This window comes from Pleurodeles waltl, chromosome 12 (assembly GCF_031143425.1).
Source record: "Pleurodeles waltl isolate 20211129_DDA chromosome 12, aPleWal1.hap1.20221129, whole genome shotgun sequence".
Classification (NCBI taxonomy): domain Eukaryota; kingdom Metazoa; phylum Chordata; class Amphibia; order Caudata; family Salamandridae; genus Pleurodeles; species Pleurodeles waltl.
Window position 1 is genome coordinate 287,329,861 of NC_090451.1, and position 16,461 is coordinate 287,346,321.

The window sequence follows — 16,461 nt, forward strand, 5'->3', positions numbered from 1 at the left end:
CTCACTCTCTCAACGTCTGGGTGGAGATGAACTGGCAAGACGTTTTTCAGCCAGTGGGTGCCATGACCGAGCACAAACAACAAGTACAAAAAAATCGGTATGTAGAATGAACACCCTAGCACTACCAGAATTAAGAGAGGAATGTAAACAAGTGAGCGCTTTTTTATTTAGAGAATGAATCAAAATCTTACCAGACAGCCTACTCTATAGACCAGAATTTTCATGTTCCCTCTCCTAAAACGTATTAATAAATCAAGAAGGAAGAACACTTTGTGTACAGCACCAGGGATAGCATTAATCTTTCAAACTGATTAGACAAATAATTATACTGTTTTACACCCTTCTAGTTTCTTAGCAGTATTATGTCTGATTACTAAAGCGATAAGGTCATATTTTACAAGTTGCCATCCAGCGCAGTGTATTCGCTGCCGCCAGGGGGCGAGAGTTTTAATAAATAAAGCAACGAGCTACACTTTGCTAATGACAACTGTCTTCGAAAGCCTTACCAATGGTAGTACTTAAACCGTGGCCGCCAGTTAGGGGTCCTGAGGAGAGTTTGCACAGCGCAGGCCAGATTAACAAACAGATAACACATCAGGAAAAACCTGGGGAAAAATAAAAACAAATTAAGGCCAGATTAACTTTTTTTATTTTTTATTTATTTTTTTAACTATTACATGTCCTTGAGTACATCTACAATATGAGAACCAAAACTTCATGTTGCTTTGTAACTGCACAATAGTCAAACGCATTCAAACATTTCCTAAACTAAAGATTTTAGGTGACCATTTTCCCTTTTCCATCTATCCATAAACGGTCTTTGGAGTTACATTTTGTTCTGATATATTAAAGACATTGTAACTTTTTTAAAGTGACTTAATGTTTTTAAATAATTTGGTACATGCATATTTATTAATGCATTTGACTCACCTAAATGATTTATCCTCTGGTACATGCACCTTCAGGAATGCATTTTTTTTTTTTTTTTTTTTTTAACTTTGGTACATCCCTCATTATCGATTTTAGTTAGATTGATTTTTTTATACTTTGGTACAAACACCTTTATTAATGCATTTCTATACTTTGTTATATGCATATTTATTAATGTTACTTATAGACACGTTGCTGCTTGACAAAGCGAGATTCGTGAAAAGGATATACCAAATATAAAATAAGAAAAATAAGAACAATTTTTTATTCTAGTTCATCTGGTATAATCAAACAGAAAACAAGGTTGCTATGAGACCATATTTAGGAAAATTCCTTGTTCTAAACAAGACGGTGAAAACACCCACCCGCCAATTCATTCCTCTCGGCTGTCAGCAAAACCATTATTAAATACTAAATCACATCAGCTCTTGGTTGCTGCAAAAGGTTAAACTATTCATACCCATAAGTATTCAAGAGGCCGAATTAAGATTAACAAGTGAAATATAATTTACGATATCCTATTCTGTACGGTTGTTTACTTCCTATGCACCAGTACAAAAAGGGTCAGAGAGATGTCATTTCAAATCCTTGGGAAATGCAATCATTTTTAACATTTGCGAGTCTTGTAATCACGGTAAATTTGCAAATGCGACTAATGACGTAAACACATTACAAAGACTAGGATGCACTTCATGGTTTCGAATGCATTGATTCATCAGGTATTTCGGGCAGAAATGCTGTATGTAGATTCTGTGCAAAGAGAGTAGTAAACATAACATGACGTTGGTCCAGATGAAAAAGAGATAACATACTCTGCTTGTAACCGTGTGAGGATATCAGAAGTGCAGAGATCATTGTTTAGTCGATCCCCAGTGGGCCTTGGTGCTGATAGGCCAGTCTCAAGCTATAGAGGGGGTCGTATGAGCTTCTTTTTAAGGAACAAATTGGTAGACACTACTTTTAGGTTCGCAAGGGAGGCTTCCCATGGTATGGTGCGCCAAATGACAAACATCTGCATTTGGGCTGGTAATCAATGTAGGGCTTGAGCTCAGAAGAGGAATATGGAGTGTCCCCAGTGAGTATAAGGCCTATTAGAGAAGAGTACCACTGTAAAAAGAATCAGGAACTTGTAAGGGGATCTGGTATAAGTCGAGAGCCATTGCCTCAAACAGTGAGTGACTAGCAGTATTATTAACCCTTTTCTAAGGTGATGAAAGGGGGAGGAGAGACCAATAAGGAGACATTTACAGAACCCTTACTTCTGTGAAATAGCACAAATGTTAGAATTTTGGTTGGTGGAAAATGAACTGAGCTAAAGAAGCTGCTTAATAGCTGATATTTCACAAGATAGTTTTTGAGCGAATGCACCATGTTATCCTGAATTTGCTGCTCAAGTGGATACCAAGATTGCCGATAAGGTAGGGAGTTAAGTAAAGAGGGAACAAGAAAAGCAATTTTGATGATTTTTAGAGTGTAAGACAAGCAGCATGGGAAAGTAAAAAGCATGCAGTCTTACTTGGGTTTAGCAGACGGCGAGTGATCCTCTAGCAATAGATTGCAGCACAGAAATTAGCAGAAAGACAGAAAGACTTGTTGAAGGATAGAAAGGAGCCCCAGCTTTGGTTGGACATTGCTTACAGGTGTAAGCCATGACCAGTGCTATTGAAGGTGGCAGTAAGGCCAAGGATGCGAAGCATGGAATAGAGGCGGAAAAGGCACTGCAGACGAGGAAAAGACAGTTTGCAGTGGAACATATAGAATGCTGGATGAATGACAGTGTTCAAGTTTATTAAAGAAAATCCCTTCGATAGTTTTGGAGGAGAAGAGGTACACTGAGCCGGGACAGGGTGTGATGACAGAGGAGTAAACAGAGTATTACGTACATTTGGGAGTGGCCCGTCATACTTGTGTGTGGTGCTTAAAACTAGGTAACTAGAACAGTCCATTAAAGTTCACTAATGAGGTAAACACAACAGTATTCAAAATAGCTAATTTAACAACTTAGACTAACAACCTTATTTTTTTGGCTCCACCATCTAGAAAATGTAAAGGATTAGAAAGAATTCCAGTTTTGATAGGTCATGTAAAGTGTATATATTGCCTAGAATCAAATGAGAGAGGGACACACATGATTCTATAAAAACTACATACAATTGAGACCTGTAGCTACAAGGAACTGACTTTCTTCACCAGGACTACATCTTTCATAGGACCAGAACATATTATTAACATGCAGTGGGCACAACTGAGAAGGTACAATTGATGCTAATTTACTGAAACATTATTTGAAGAAATGGCTGGCCCATTATTGCTGTTCTCCTGGATTGTGTGTTCTTACATTAGTGTGTATGCAGCACTGCCACACCAAGTACTGTGAGTCCTCTACTACATAGCGCTGTAACATTTCCGTGTGGCCTTCTATTTCCTTAGTAATAACACTAAGTAATGTTAGTTGCAAGACCTTTTAACCTCTTTTTTCTAAAGGACCTCAACAAGGTTTTATCTTCCTGAAGGCTATGAATGGCTGATATGAGTCCTAGGACTATGCCTTCATATTGCACTGAAAGCTCTCTCACAAAAGAGGCAAATTCTTAAGAACATTTGAATGGAGACTAGTAAGTTAAAACAAGCTGCAAAGGACCTCTAGGCAAAAATCCAACATGTCCTCTCAGAACAACCACGTCTTTAATAAACTGTTTATAGACATGCCTTGCATATGTTGGCAACCTGAACAGTGTTTCATGAAACACATTCGATATCGATCTCAAGCATGGGTTCAAAAGTATGTATGTCACAGCAATCTGGGTAAATCTGTAGTGAAATCCCATGGATGTGCAACAGAAAGTACATGATTTAGCACATTTTTAGACCATTACAATTATAGCATCAGATGTTATCCTGTACTTGGAAACAGTTTTGTGATCTATGCCTTAAGGGAACCTTTTGTACTTGTTTCAATATGTACTTGGTTAGAACAGCACATTGGACAAAAACTTGTACAAAATGTAAGTGTTTTTTCATAACACCAGATGCAGAAATATTTCTGGCTTCTCAGAAGCCCTCTCCTTGCAAACAGTCCACACATTAAGATTTAGAAACAAACAGACAAAGCAGGGGCGTGGCCTGGTCCGTATGACTGTGGGGGTGTGAGCTTCAGATTTGCCAACAATCACGCTGGCATATCAGGTTAATTATTTTATGGGAAGCAGCAAATGAGGGGGAATTAACGGGCAGTGGAAGGGTAAAGGAGTGCAGATTGTAAGGGGTAGGTAGTTAAAACACAGTATTTTTTAAAATAACCATGTTTAAGAAGTTCCAAACAGAGACGGGTGTGTGTTTTTGTCAAAGTATTTAAAAGTGCCAGATGAAATTGAACAGACAGCTTATCATACCCGACTGAAACCTCCTGTACCCCCCAACTATTTATTAAATAATGAATTTTTATGGGGGTGTAACGCCCCAAACAACCCCCTCTGAAGCTATCCTCCTGGGTCAAAGATATTAACCGCTGGTAATTGAAATTAGCCTAAACCATCTTTAGGGTTTGCAGACAAAATTTGATATTTTTAGGAACATCTGAACTCCTTTTACTGTCTATGCCAGCTGGGGGCTATGACTAGCAAGCGGACCACATACATGAACGCCCCTGAATAATACTATCCATGTCCAAAACTAATTCATCTTATTAGAATATACTCTGTACTGAGAGCATATGTTCTACATAAAGCAAGCATAGTGTGCCTGTATTCTGAGCTCCCAGATGGCAGAGTGCCAATCAGAGCTTCACCAGGTTGCGAGGCTGCATTGTGGTTTAGTGAGAATGACTTATGTTTTGGAACATTCTTGTGAGACCCTACGCAGTAGGCTTCCCTTCACAGCAGGCATTAACTATTTGTAGCTAGATGTTATATTTCAGACATCTGAATGTGCTGGATTGCTATTGGTTTAGCAGTGTCATACCAACTGGTCTCCATGTATGTTTAAATTAAAGAGAAAATATCTGTAAGATACACTTCAGAGGATGGCTGGCCCTTGAGGTCAGTAGCAATTGTCTTGTGGTATGATGCACACTGAAAAAAGTGCCAACAACTGTCAGTCCAAGCATCTGGCCCCCAACCTGTTTACAGATGTCACAATATAGACTTCTGACACTTGTCACACCAGTGTCTTTAGATAGCTTAGTGTACACCAGCCAGAAGTCTATATTGCTGAGACCTTTAATCTGTGCAAGCAAAAATGATGCACTCTGTCTGAGGGGGTAAAAACAGAGTAAGGATTCTGCCATGGAGCCACCCCAGCATGTTCGTCAGTAAAGAGTGTGTGCCACTCCGCTGCCCCAAAATAAATCAGAACTTCAAAAGAATGTTCTATGGTGGTGATAGAGGTTCCAGCAGTGCCAAAGTCTGCAGCAGCAACCAGAGATTAGTGCAACTGACTTCTTCAGTTACTGGTAACTAATACTGACATACCGAAGGTGGACAAGGTTTTTTTTTGTGTCAAATCTTCTAATAGCGACCAACATTCTGATAAAGGAAATATGCCAAATGTCTCCAACATAACCCAATTATTACAACAAATTAGGATTCATATCAACATGCAAGGCAAGACTGGGTTGGTTAAGTTTCAAGGATGCAGTTGATGACCTAGTGCTCAGCCTTGCCAATGGTCATTAATAAAGGGAAAGAGGAAGTAAAAGGAAAAAGAACCACTGACGTCTCAGTAAGCGCTTTGGATCTGATAAGACTGAAGGACAAAAGACTGTTGCTCAAAGGAGACCAAGTCAATAGAGACAGAGAAACCTAGCTGTTTAAAAGATGGCGAGCATCTACTTACCACTCAAGGTGCCGGTTGATTTACTAGCAGCAGAGAGGCGCATTGCAATACAAAGTGGAACTTTCCACAACAACCCTCGATGACCTGGACAATCTGCTGCTCACTCTTTTTTGACAGGTGATATTTGGCACATTGCCTGAAAGTTGGAGATCCAGCAATGCAAATAACTCAGGACAAGAATCTTACCATTTTAAGCTCCAAGGTTATGGACATTACACAAAGCATGAAAGCTCTTAATGATCAGATAGTGAAACTCAGGGAAAGGCTAGGTTTACTGGAAGCTTTAAACTATTTAAGACCACCAGGATCTCCACTCATTTTTTGAATGCAAAACGTGATTTTGAGTATCAATTGCAGAGAGTCAACTTTTACTGTTATGGTATTCTGGAGGGATACTGGCGATCCTTAGGTTGTCATTCTTTTTTCTAAATTGTAGATGGCTCTAACCCAGAGCTAAACATTCAGGCTTGTGGCTGGAAAATTCATACAGGCTTCAGATTGACTACTCTTTTCCAATGCCAGGAAAAAGACCTGCACCAAGATAAGGGAGGCCAGTGGATTTACCTTTGAAATCTTCATCTTATCTCTAACGCAGGATTAGATCCTTTATTATGAGGGAGAGTGCAAAGTTGTGAGTGAGTACACATGCAAGAGGAAGCGGGATAAGAGTATGAATAAGAAAGCGCAGAGGGGCAGAAAGCAAAAGAGCAAGAGAGGGACACTCAGTGACTGCTCTATCTCATGTGATTTACAAACAAAAACAGAGATAAACAATAGTTTCTTCATTTTCTTTACAGCATCTTGTGCAAAGCCTTGGCAATTTCCACAGCTTTAAAGAATGGGTTAAGGATAAATCTAGTATAAATAAATAAAGAGGTCGCAAGATATGTTCTAAGAAACCTTTTTTAGTATCAAGACTATGTATTTGCAAAGAAATGAAAAGTGGCAGAACAAAAGGTAGCTTGAGAAATTATAGAAAGAAGACTCTTGACCTTTTCAATCCTCATTCAGGTGGGTGAGGTGCTGCAACTTGGAGGAAGGAGTGTCATTGGAATAACAAGCACCCAATAAAAATAGCCTTGCCTGTTATATTAAGTCCTTAGGAGATTCTGGAGTAATTTTTTTTAGTCAACATCTTCTCAAAAAGCAAGAAAAGTGTGTTAAATGAGTGGAAATCGACCTGTCAAATTCCTAAATAATAGGCAATTTGAAGATGACTTTTGTGAGGTGGAGTATCTACTTCAAAAGGTGTCTAGCAGACACAAATAATGATATGAATACACAAAATAGTATTATGTGAGCTGTTTTTATACTGGCAAGTTACATATTCAGCCTGATGACAGGATGGAGAGTAGCTTGATCAGGAAAATTGAGGGGGGGGAGGCTTCAAAATTCCCAGCAAACCGTCCTGGCATATCATGGTAAAATACATTTGAGAAGAGCGTGAGGGGGCTTAAGGGGCAGTGGGAAGGGATAGCAGTGTGGATTGTTAGGGTTACTTGAAAAACATTATTCAGTAAAATAACCAAGTTTTAAGAACCTCAAAACAGAGAGGAGAGATAGTGTGTGTGTGTGTGTATGCTTTTCTCTGTGTGTGCATGTAAAAGCCCTAGGTGATATCTGACAGCCACCTCATCCTACTCCACTGTAAGCACATGTACCCAACTATTTGCTAGATAATAAAAATTTTAGGGGAGTGTAACACCCCAGACACCACCCTGAAGCTATGTTCCTAATGACAGAATAATTCAATGTGTGTGAATTAATGTTGATGGGTTATTGACCTGTACACACCAAGTTCTAGCTAGGGAGATATAGTAGATTTATTTGTCTGATCGCAGATATGATGGTATTAAATCTGATGTCCGATGCGGGTCGCAAACAAACTTGCTACATTTTCAAAATATACACAAAATACCATGAATCATAGATTAAAATAGTTTACCGTTAGTGGTTACTCTGAAAATTCACTTTGGCGTCAGACTTTCTGGCCCTTTAGAGGGCACCCCTGAAGACCAATCAGCTGAGCCTATGGCTGAGGAGATGGCACCCAATTTCAGAGGTACAAATGACAACCCTACATTTCTCCACACCTGTCCAAACCCTCAAGGGCCTTATATGTAAATCATTCTCACCAGCAAAATAGCAAATTAAATATACTACACAATAGCCAGTATGTATCTTACATAGAGAGGATTGGAGCTACCATGTCCAAGGAAGCAATCAGAATTCCAAGCTCTGCAATTAATGCAGTCAGGAGAAGAGCCCATGTGGGTTCGCCATTTGCCTTTCCATGACCAAACACCTGAAAGCAAAAACAAAATTATTATATGTATTTTATATACAATGGTATCTCCTCTTATTTGTTTTATTGTTTTACCTAAAGAAAAACAGTCAAATTTGACTTTGTAGTTTTTGATAGAGGTCTGGACAAAGCACATTATTTTAATGTACACTCATATATTAAGTTGCAAAAAAATTAACCAGGTCAGTATTAAAAAACACAGCATTGGTGTTCTTACTGAAGTATCCTCTTGAGGACTGCGCACTGTAAACTGCATTTTTTTTATCTTAACATCTTAATTGTTGAAATCATGTGGCATACATGAGATGCGATTCTGAACCTGATAAAGTTGGTACTCACAATTCTATGTGTTCCTCATTGAATACAGAGACTTTAGAATCAGAAGGTTTAGTCATTGTATGATGTGGTCTCAGTATTGCCCACTGTTTCAAATTAGAAAGGCCAGTGTAACAGGGACTAATAGCACTCTCCATATCAGAGAGCCCTAAATTAAAAGTGAATAATCAAAATGAACTCAAGTAATGAAGAACTATGCTATCACTTTAAACCTTATAATCAAAGACAGCACAGCTCCCACACTGTTCTCATGAATTTATATAATCTGCACATTTAACCAAAATGTGTATGAAGTTCCCAGCCGATAGTGATTCATTTGGTAGAAATTCCATTTCACAGTATGGAGAGAGCGACCAGAACCATAGAAGTTGTGGTTGATTTAATGGCGGTAAGTGTGCCACAGAGGGACACTTTGGCTCATACTGTGTAGCTCCTCATGAGCAGCAAAACAGTTCTCGGAAATATGCAAAGTTTTGCATCGAACAGACCAATACAACAACACCAGAAATAAAGTACCAGAGAGAATAAACGTTCACACTAAGTTCATGTAAAAAGACAATATGAAGAAAATTACAAAAGGCATTCACATGTTATCAACAAGCATTGGCAAAGTCAATAGGTCTCGCCTATGCAAGAGCTACTGGCTTTGCCAATGTATTTTAGCCATGTTGCACACCGGCACAGCTGCTGTTGAGCATACCTCAAAGTGAGTAACATAGAAGAGAGTGGTGTGAAGTGTTGTAGAATGTAATAGTGAAGAGAGGAGTAGAGTGTTGTAGAATGGGGTGGCATTGAATGTCATGTACTGGAGTGACAGAGGAGAGTCATGTAGAGTTGCGTACAGTGGTGTTGTTTAGAGTGGAGTGTACTGGTGTAGAGTGCACTGGCATTGAATGTTGCAGAGTGCAGTGGCTTAGAATTCAGTGGCATAGAGTGCAGCAGCGTAGAGTGGTGTAGAGTGTCAATGATTTCAGAGGTTTAGAATTCTGCAGCGTATAATGCAGAGTCACAGAATTCAGTGGCACAGATTCCAGAGGCAGAGTGCAGTGGCATATAGTGTCATCTATTGGAGTGACATACAGTAGAGTTCTGTAGAGTGGTGCACAGTGGAGTGGTATAGAGAACAGTAGACTGGTGTAGAGTGCATTGGCTTAGAGTGCAGCAAACGAATTCAGTGGCGTAGAATGCAGCATCAAAGTGCAGTGGTGTAGATTAGAGTGCAGTGGTGCAGAGTAGAGTGGCGTAGAGTGCAGTGATCTAGAGTAGAGCAGCATATAGTGCAGTCGCATAGAGTGGGATAAAGTAGAGTAGTTTAGAGTGGTTCAGATTAGAGTAGTCCAGATTAGAGTATAGTGTCAGAGTGCAGTGGCACAGAGTGGAGTGCTGCAGAGTGCAGTGGTGTAGATTAGAGTGATGCCGAGTGCAGTAGAATTTTACAGAGTGCAGTGGCGTGTGCAGTGGTGTTAAGTAGTGTGGAGTAGAATAGAGTAGATTGGACTGTTGTAGACAGCATTAATGTAGAGTGTTGTAGAGTGCAGTGGTATAGAGTGCAGTGGCATAGGATTCAGTTGGTTACAATACAGCACCACAGAGTGCAGTGGTGTGGATTAGAGTGGTGTGGTGCAAAATGGAGTGGTGAAGAAGAGTGACAGAGTGCAGTGGTAAAGTATACAGTGGTGCAGAGTGCAGTGGTTCAGAGTAGAGTTGTGTAGAGTGGCATGGAATGCAGTGGTGCAGAGTAGAAAGCAGTGGTGCAGACTTTAGTGGTCTAGAGTATAGTGGCAGAGTGGAGTGGGATGTAGTGGAGAGTAGAGTGACAGAGTTCAGTGACAGAGTGCAGTGTTGCAGAGTAAAGAGTCGTAGAGTGCAGTGGCATAAAGTCATTGGCATAGAGTGCAGTTACGTAGAGTTGCAAAGAGTGGAGTTCATTGGGATAGAGCAGTGATTCCCAACCTTTTGACTTCTGTGGACCCCCACTTTATCATTAATGGAACCCAGGGATCCCCACTGAATCATCATTGAAATCTGGGGACACACCACTAAGTCATTACTGGAAGCTTGGGCCCTAATTTGTCAATATTTATTAATATTTTTTAATCTTCTAAGCAGTCGCGGACCCCCTGAGAAGGCTTTGCGGACCCCCAGGGGTTCTCGGAACACAGGTTGGGAACCACTGGTGTCGAGGGCAGTGATTCGGAGCAGAGTGATGTGGCGTGCAGTGGCACAGAGTGGAGTGGCAGAGTGCAGTGGCATACAATAGAAACCAGGCACCAGACTTTGACCTAAAACTGAACAAACATTGACGGAGCCAGGACGTCTGGCTGTTCCAAGCATGCCAAGTTTCTTAAGATATGTTTTTTCAAACATATAAAATATGCAAAAAGTATTGGCAAGCACACAAAAATATTAAAACAATGGATTGGGCTAGCAGCAAAATCACACCTGCTCCTAAAGATAAGTTCCTGTTGGTCAGTTGTATTCCTGTTGGTCAGCTGTACTCACTTGCTATCAGACAAAATGATGTCACACATAGTGCAAGACAGCCAATGGATGGAGTAGACTGGCCCAGTGCCCCTCCTATATGTTTTACAGGGTAGAAGTAAAATGTGAACAGACCATTGTGTAAAGACTAATGGATGAAGATGGCTATATATATATATATATATATATATATATATATATATATATATATATATATACACATATATATATATATATATATATATATATATATATATATATATATATATATATATATCCACAAAGAAAGGTTGTCCCAAATGGAGGCAGGTTTCATTTATATTTATTTTCAGATCCAGCAAAGCCGATAATAGACATAGAAAGGCTATGCAAAATGTATAATTAAACAAAAATGTCCATGTCCATTTCAAGGGTCTACCAAAACCAAAGGACACTGATTGGCCAACTCACAAATGCACATAGTCAGAATAAAGAGGGCAGTTGAGCTGTGTGTAAATCTTTACCTTCCCACTAACAAATATTTTTGGGAGTCCTTAGAGGGCTCGGGCATCTCATGTATGTATACCAGGCTCACTTGCTGAACAGCTTTAGTGAGAGAAGAAAAACTCCTGAGGAACTCAAGTTCTGCAGCTATCAAACAAGGCCATCCCTTGGACAGCTGAATGCTTGTCTCTAGGTTTTGGAATCAATACATATGGATTTTCATTCCTCCAAATCAGGCACACTTCTTGTGTGGTTCAGGAAAATAGGTTTCTTGAACAGTTCTCTTAACATTCATTATATCGAGCTTTCCATCCCTGGTGCAGGTCTCAGCCTCTCAGTCAACCCAGTAGTTAACCAGGTTCTTGTGAACAAGTCGGAAGCCTTCTCTATTCCTTGGACATATATTAACTCTCTTGACCTTCAGGTTCTTCATAGTCGAGGTCAGTGGTTGCCAAGCTGGGGTTTGGGGACCCCTGGGGGTCCACAAAGACTCGACAGGGGGGTCCACATCTACTCAAAAAATTAATATTAACAGATTATTACAGTGTATATAAAGAGCTAAACGTACAATTGAACAGTTTAAAACAAACTGTAAATGTGAAGTAATTAGAAATAGGAGGCTAAAAACGAAAATTGGTATCCTCAGATTCATTCATGGGGGCCAGTGCAGGTGCATCCAACAGATTATGGAACGGAAGATGAGCGGCCTCAATTAATTTTAGAAAAACTCCAACCTTTCTACTAAATGTAGATTTTTTTATCAATATGTATTTACGAATTAAATAATGTGTCATTATTACTGTATTTGTTAACTGAATGTTTTTTCAGTATATTTTGTGTATTGGTTTGCAATTCAAATCATAGACAATGCTTAGGCCTGGGTCTCCGGCTTTCAGTAATGACTTGTGGGGGGTCCCCGGATTCCAATTATGATTCAGTGGGGGGTTCACGTAATGATTAAGTGGGGTCCCCTAGAAGTGAAAAGGTTGGGAACCACTCGTCTAGGGCTTTCAGCAGTAAAAGAGGTGTCCCAGAAAGGTTGGCGTTGGAAGCCATGTGGACCTGGGTCCAGTCAGGAAAGAGGGTCTCATAGTTCATTCAGTCAGGGAACAGAGGACAACGTTTGAGGCACACAGAAAAGATGAAGTCATTGTTCTTATACTTCTAGTCTTCTGAACTACTCATTACACTATAATTGGTTTACCTTTTTCCACAATTATGTTGAATTGTGTCACCATGAAGGACTATGTAAGGCTGAGTCAATCGTTTCTACATTGGCCTCATATATAGGGCTAGGTACTTATTTGCACATTTTTGTATGTGTGCTTATGTTGTTCCATGTTTTTTCATGCCTATAGTAAAGACTACAAACGTCCTTAGTGCAGTACTGTACTAAATAATGCGTGTTGTTTATTTAGGCATGTCATGATGAGCCACACAAATCAAGTTTCTGATAGTAGTCTATTTGATTCACCTCCTACTTTAAACTCCTGGTTTGTCAGTTCATGGCAGATAAATCTGAAATATCAAAATGTACATGGAGTTCTGTGTCAGGAATACATCAAGATGTGCTTTCTCAAAGCTTTTCTCAGAATCATCTTCACATTACTTCAAGCAGCATTGCACTTCAAGTGTTTTCTTGGAATCTGGAAGAAACTGCACCTCTCCAGACTAGATATAGCTCTTGGCCTAAGACTCCAAGATGGAGACTAACATCAGTGAATTACTGCCAATGGTATACACAGAGAAAAAATGCTTTAGTTCTCCGTGAACACCATATTGCTGTTAAGAGAACATGCTCAACTGCACATACCTAAAACATGCAGCACATAAAACAATCCCAACAATGTTATTACATTTTCCTCAACACACATCTTGGTGGCAGGCATTGGAAAGGCAGTTATTACTTTACAGTAAAGTCGGGCCACCTGCAGTACAACTATGAATGCAATACTATATTAACTAAGCAAACGTACTCAAGAGTGCAATATTATTTAACAGAAAGAAAAGGCTTAGTGTATACTGACCCGTAAAAATGGTATGATGTTGTCTTTAGCTATTGCTTGCAGTAATCGAGGTGCTCCTGTAAGGCTCTGCAATCCTGCCCCACACGTGGAGAAGAATGAGCCTATCACAATGACCCAGGGAGAAGGCCAAGACAGGATGCCCACAACTAAGTTTTTGTTCACCGCATCACCATACCTGGAAAAAAGATGTATCAACTATAAGCTTTTCATTTTACACATCTGTTGTGCTGCATACTGATAGGTGGTTAAAGGAATCCGCATGTTTTTAAGGCTGCTTACAATTTGCCCATTCAGGTTGAGTTATGAGAACATGCATTCTGCCAAGCTGGCCTCGTTAAGTTAAAGCAACCAAATTACAGAACGGTGGCACCTAGATGTCAACCCATCTTCTCACCGTAGCCTTACAAACAAAATTGAAATTGGCTCTGAATTTAATAGCCATTGGAATTGTATCGTTTCAGTGTACTAAGGAGTGCGTTTAAGCCTGGAAGTAATTTCATTTTCTTCTTTGAAATATCATGCGGTTTAAGCAAAATACCAACACATTCCTTCAAAACAATGACACAATACACTTGTCATAAAAGTTGAACATGAGTATTAGAAGGGCGCCATTCCAAGTTGGTTGGCTGCCAACAACCCAAGAACATTGCCAGTGTGTCCTCTGAGTGGACATTTATTAAACGGACGCGTTCATTACCTCCCTAATGCAACTATATCCTTAGGGGGTATACAGAGGGACTACCGATCAATACTTTCTGAAGAGTCGCAGGGAAGTGTAATCAATCGAACTTCATCCCTAATTGTTTTACTTGCCTCAAAAACGAAAGAATGTTTGTAAAAGGGAAAAGGGCTGTAGTTCTTTTTGAGTTTTGGGGTAGGCTTTGAAGTGCAAGCTAATTACTATTTCACTTGGCACTGCTTTGCTAAAAGCCTACCTTGTAAGGACTATGTTATTTACTCACACCAAGCTTGTGTTTCCGGCATTTCTTTTACAATGCATGGCATTCTAAGTGATTTGCACCTGCTTGATTACAAAACGGTATTTGGGAGGTTTTCTTTGCAATGACTCAGCATTCAAAGAACTCCCCAACAATTTTTTTTTTTTTTTTTAAAGAGAGATTTATAGTGTTGATTCATGATTATGTTAACAGCCACATCTGCATCAAGGTCGAATGACTCCACAATTAGGAAATGTGCAGCAAGGACTGGACAGGACTCCAGATGATGGAGTTGGACCTACATTTACACAGGAAGACCCGACAAGGCAAAAAAATGCTCTGCCCTTTTATGGGAAGAGCAAATACCAAATAGGTAATACAGAGCCTGCGCTGTCGTGGCAAACACTGCCCACAATTACGCAAAGTTATTGCTGGTCTAAATAAATATGGGGTATGCTGGAGGGGTACAGATGGGTCTAACCAAGAACTGCTGACACGTGGATAGTCCGATGGACCACATCGCCACTGGGGGTGGGACTTTAGAATGATGGGACACCACAGGGGCTCTTTTCCCCCAGATTTGATTTTTCAGCAGAGGGGGTGAAATATCCACTCATTTTTTTCCTCGCATGGGAAGAAAGAGTGATTTAATTTTGTGTTTACAATCTGTCCGTCCACACATTAGAAGGTTTAACTATGTCACCCTGTTGGAAAGCAAGGCTACTGTGGGTTTTAAGTGGGTATACTCATGGTGCGATTAGAAACGAGGAGTTATGGGGGCTGGAGGCATTGTCATTTTTGCCTACAATTGTGCATTTTTCTATGATATTTCACCCAGAGCACTCCGCAGATGGAGTCTTCGGGTGAAACATGTCAGATCAGCAGAATTTCCATGAATTGTGTACATCCAGCCGGACCCGTGACTGTTGTTACTGGCCGAAACTGTATTAATGTAGGACTTTTATTAATTAGGCCCTTAGTTGTCAATGGTACATGTGTACCAAAACTAATCAATGAACATAAATCTAATATTTGCAGGATAGACTGCTCTACGGGTGGGAATGAAGTTAGCTGCTGCAATTTGAAAAGGTTTGCACCAGTATTTTATAGACTACAAGCTCTGGTATGCCAGTTTCATGCTATTTTAGCGCCCTCAGCGAGGGTGCCACAAAGTGCGTCTACTGCCCCGTAAGATAAGGTGAAAAGTAATGCCCCCTGGTAAAGAGTACCATGTGCTATGCATGGCAAAGCCCCTAAATCAAGAGCCCCTGCACTTGGGTTCTGGAAGGCGCCAGCATCAATATTTTACTAGTTGCATCACCACCATAAAGTACATTAATTGCGTGCAGCTGCAACGCTGATTTCCCACAGACAGACTGGAAAATACCCAAATACCTTTCTACTGACAGGATGCCCCCTTTCAAACTATACAGCCGTGCCTGGCACTCCTTAACCTCATTCTCCTTAATTTAGCACAACATTACATCTCTTACCCTTGGACAGCTTGACTGGGAGGAGCCAGCGTATGTTTGGTAAAACTGGGATCATGAGGAGTAACCAACGTGGAACCATGATAAACATGTTTGCTCTGTGTTCAGGGGGACAAGTTGAAAAAGAGTGCAAAACTGAAAATTGTAAGTAATTAACTACGTGAAACTTGTGGCATCTCTCAGCAATAGCCTTCTATTGCCCTCTGTAGAGAAGGGAAGCCCCCAAGCACATATCACACTAAGGACTCACAATAAACCGACTGATTGCTTCTGGTGAACTCTGCTTTAATCTTTTGTAAGTCTGTTTTCTTACAGTGTTTCGAAGCAACCTGAAGTGGGCGCGTGTTGAGGCATTGGTGTGATAAAAACATCTATATAACTGGGTAGCAAACAAACGCTCAACTGGCAGATGGTGCATAGTGTCATCACCTTTCTGTCCCCAGCTGCTGTGTGGTAATACCTGAAAGTGTTGCAGACTAATAACCCATCACTGTTCCCTCAGCCACACATAAGAGATTGAGGGTATTAATAACTATAATAGCATGAATTTATTACTTTTTGACCTCTGGAAACTGTCATTTTGATCATCAAAATCCATTACCATTCAGGAAGTACAAAACTTTACCAAATCGTCATTC

The 16,461-nt window shown here is 40.2% G+C and overlaps 1 protein-coding gene across 2 annotated transcripts in view; it reads right to left on the reverse strand.

Annotated features, from left to right (window-relative positions):
- Positions 1-16,461, reverse strand: part of SLC12A4 (solute carrier family 12 member 4) — a 425,396-nt gene that overhangs the window by 129,929 nt on the left and 279,006 nt on the right. For both annotated transcript variants that reach the window (XM_069216265.1, XM_069216266.1), the window contains exons 12-14: positions 13,396-13,570; positions 7,950-8,068; positions 507-605 (exon numbers count right to left, since the gene is read on the reverse strand). In XM_069216265.1, coding sequence (XP_069072366.1) covers positions 507-605; positions 7,950-8,068; positions 13,396-13,570 — 393 coding nt within the window. The remainder of the gene's footprint in view (positions 1-506; positions 606-7,949; positions 8,069-13,395; positions 13,571-16,461) is intronic.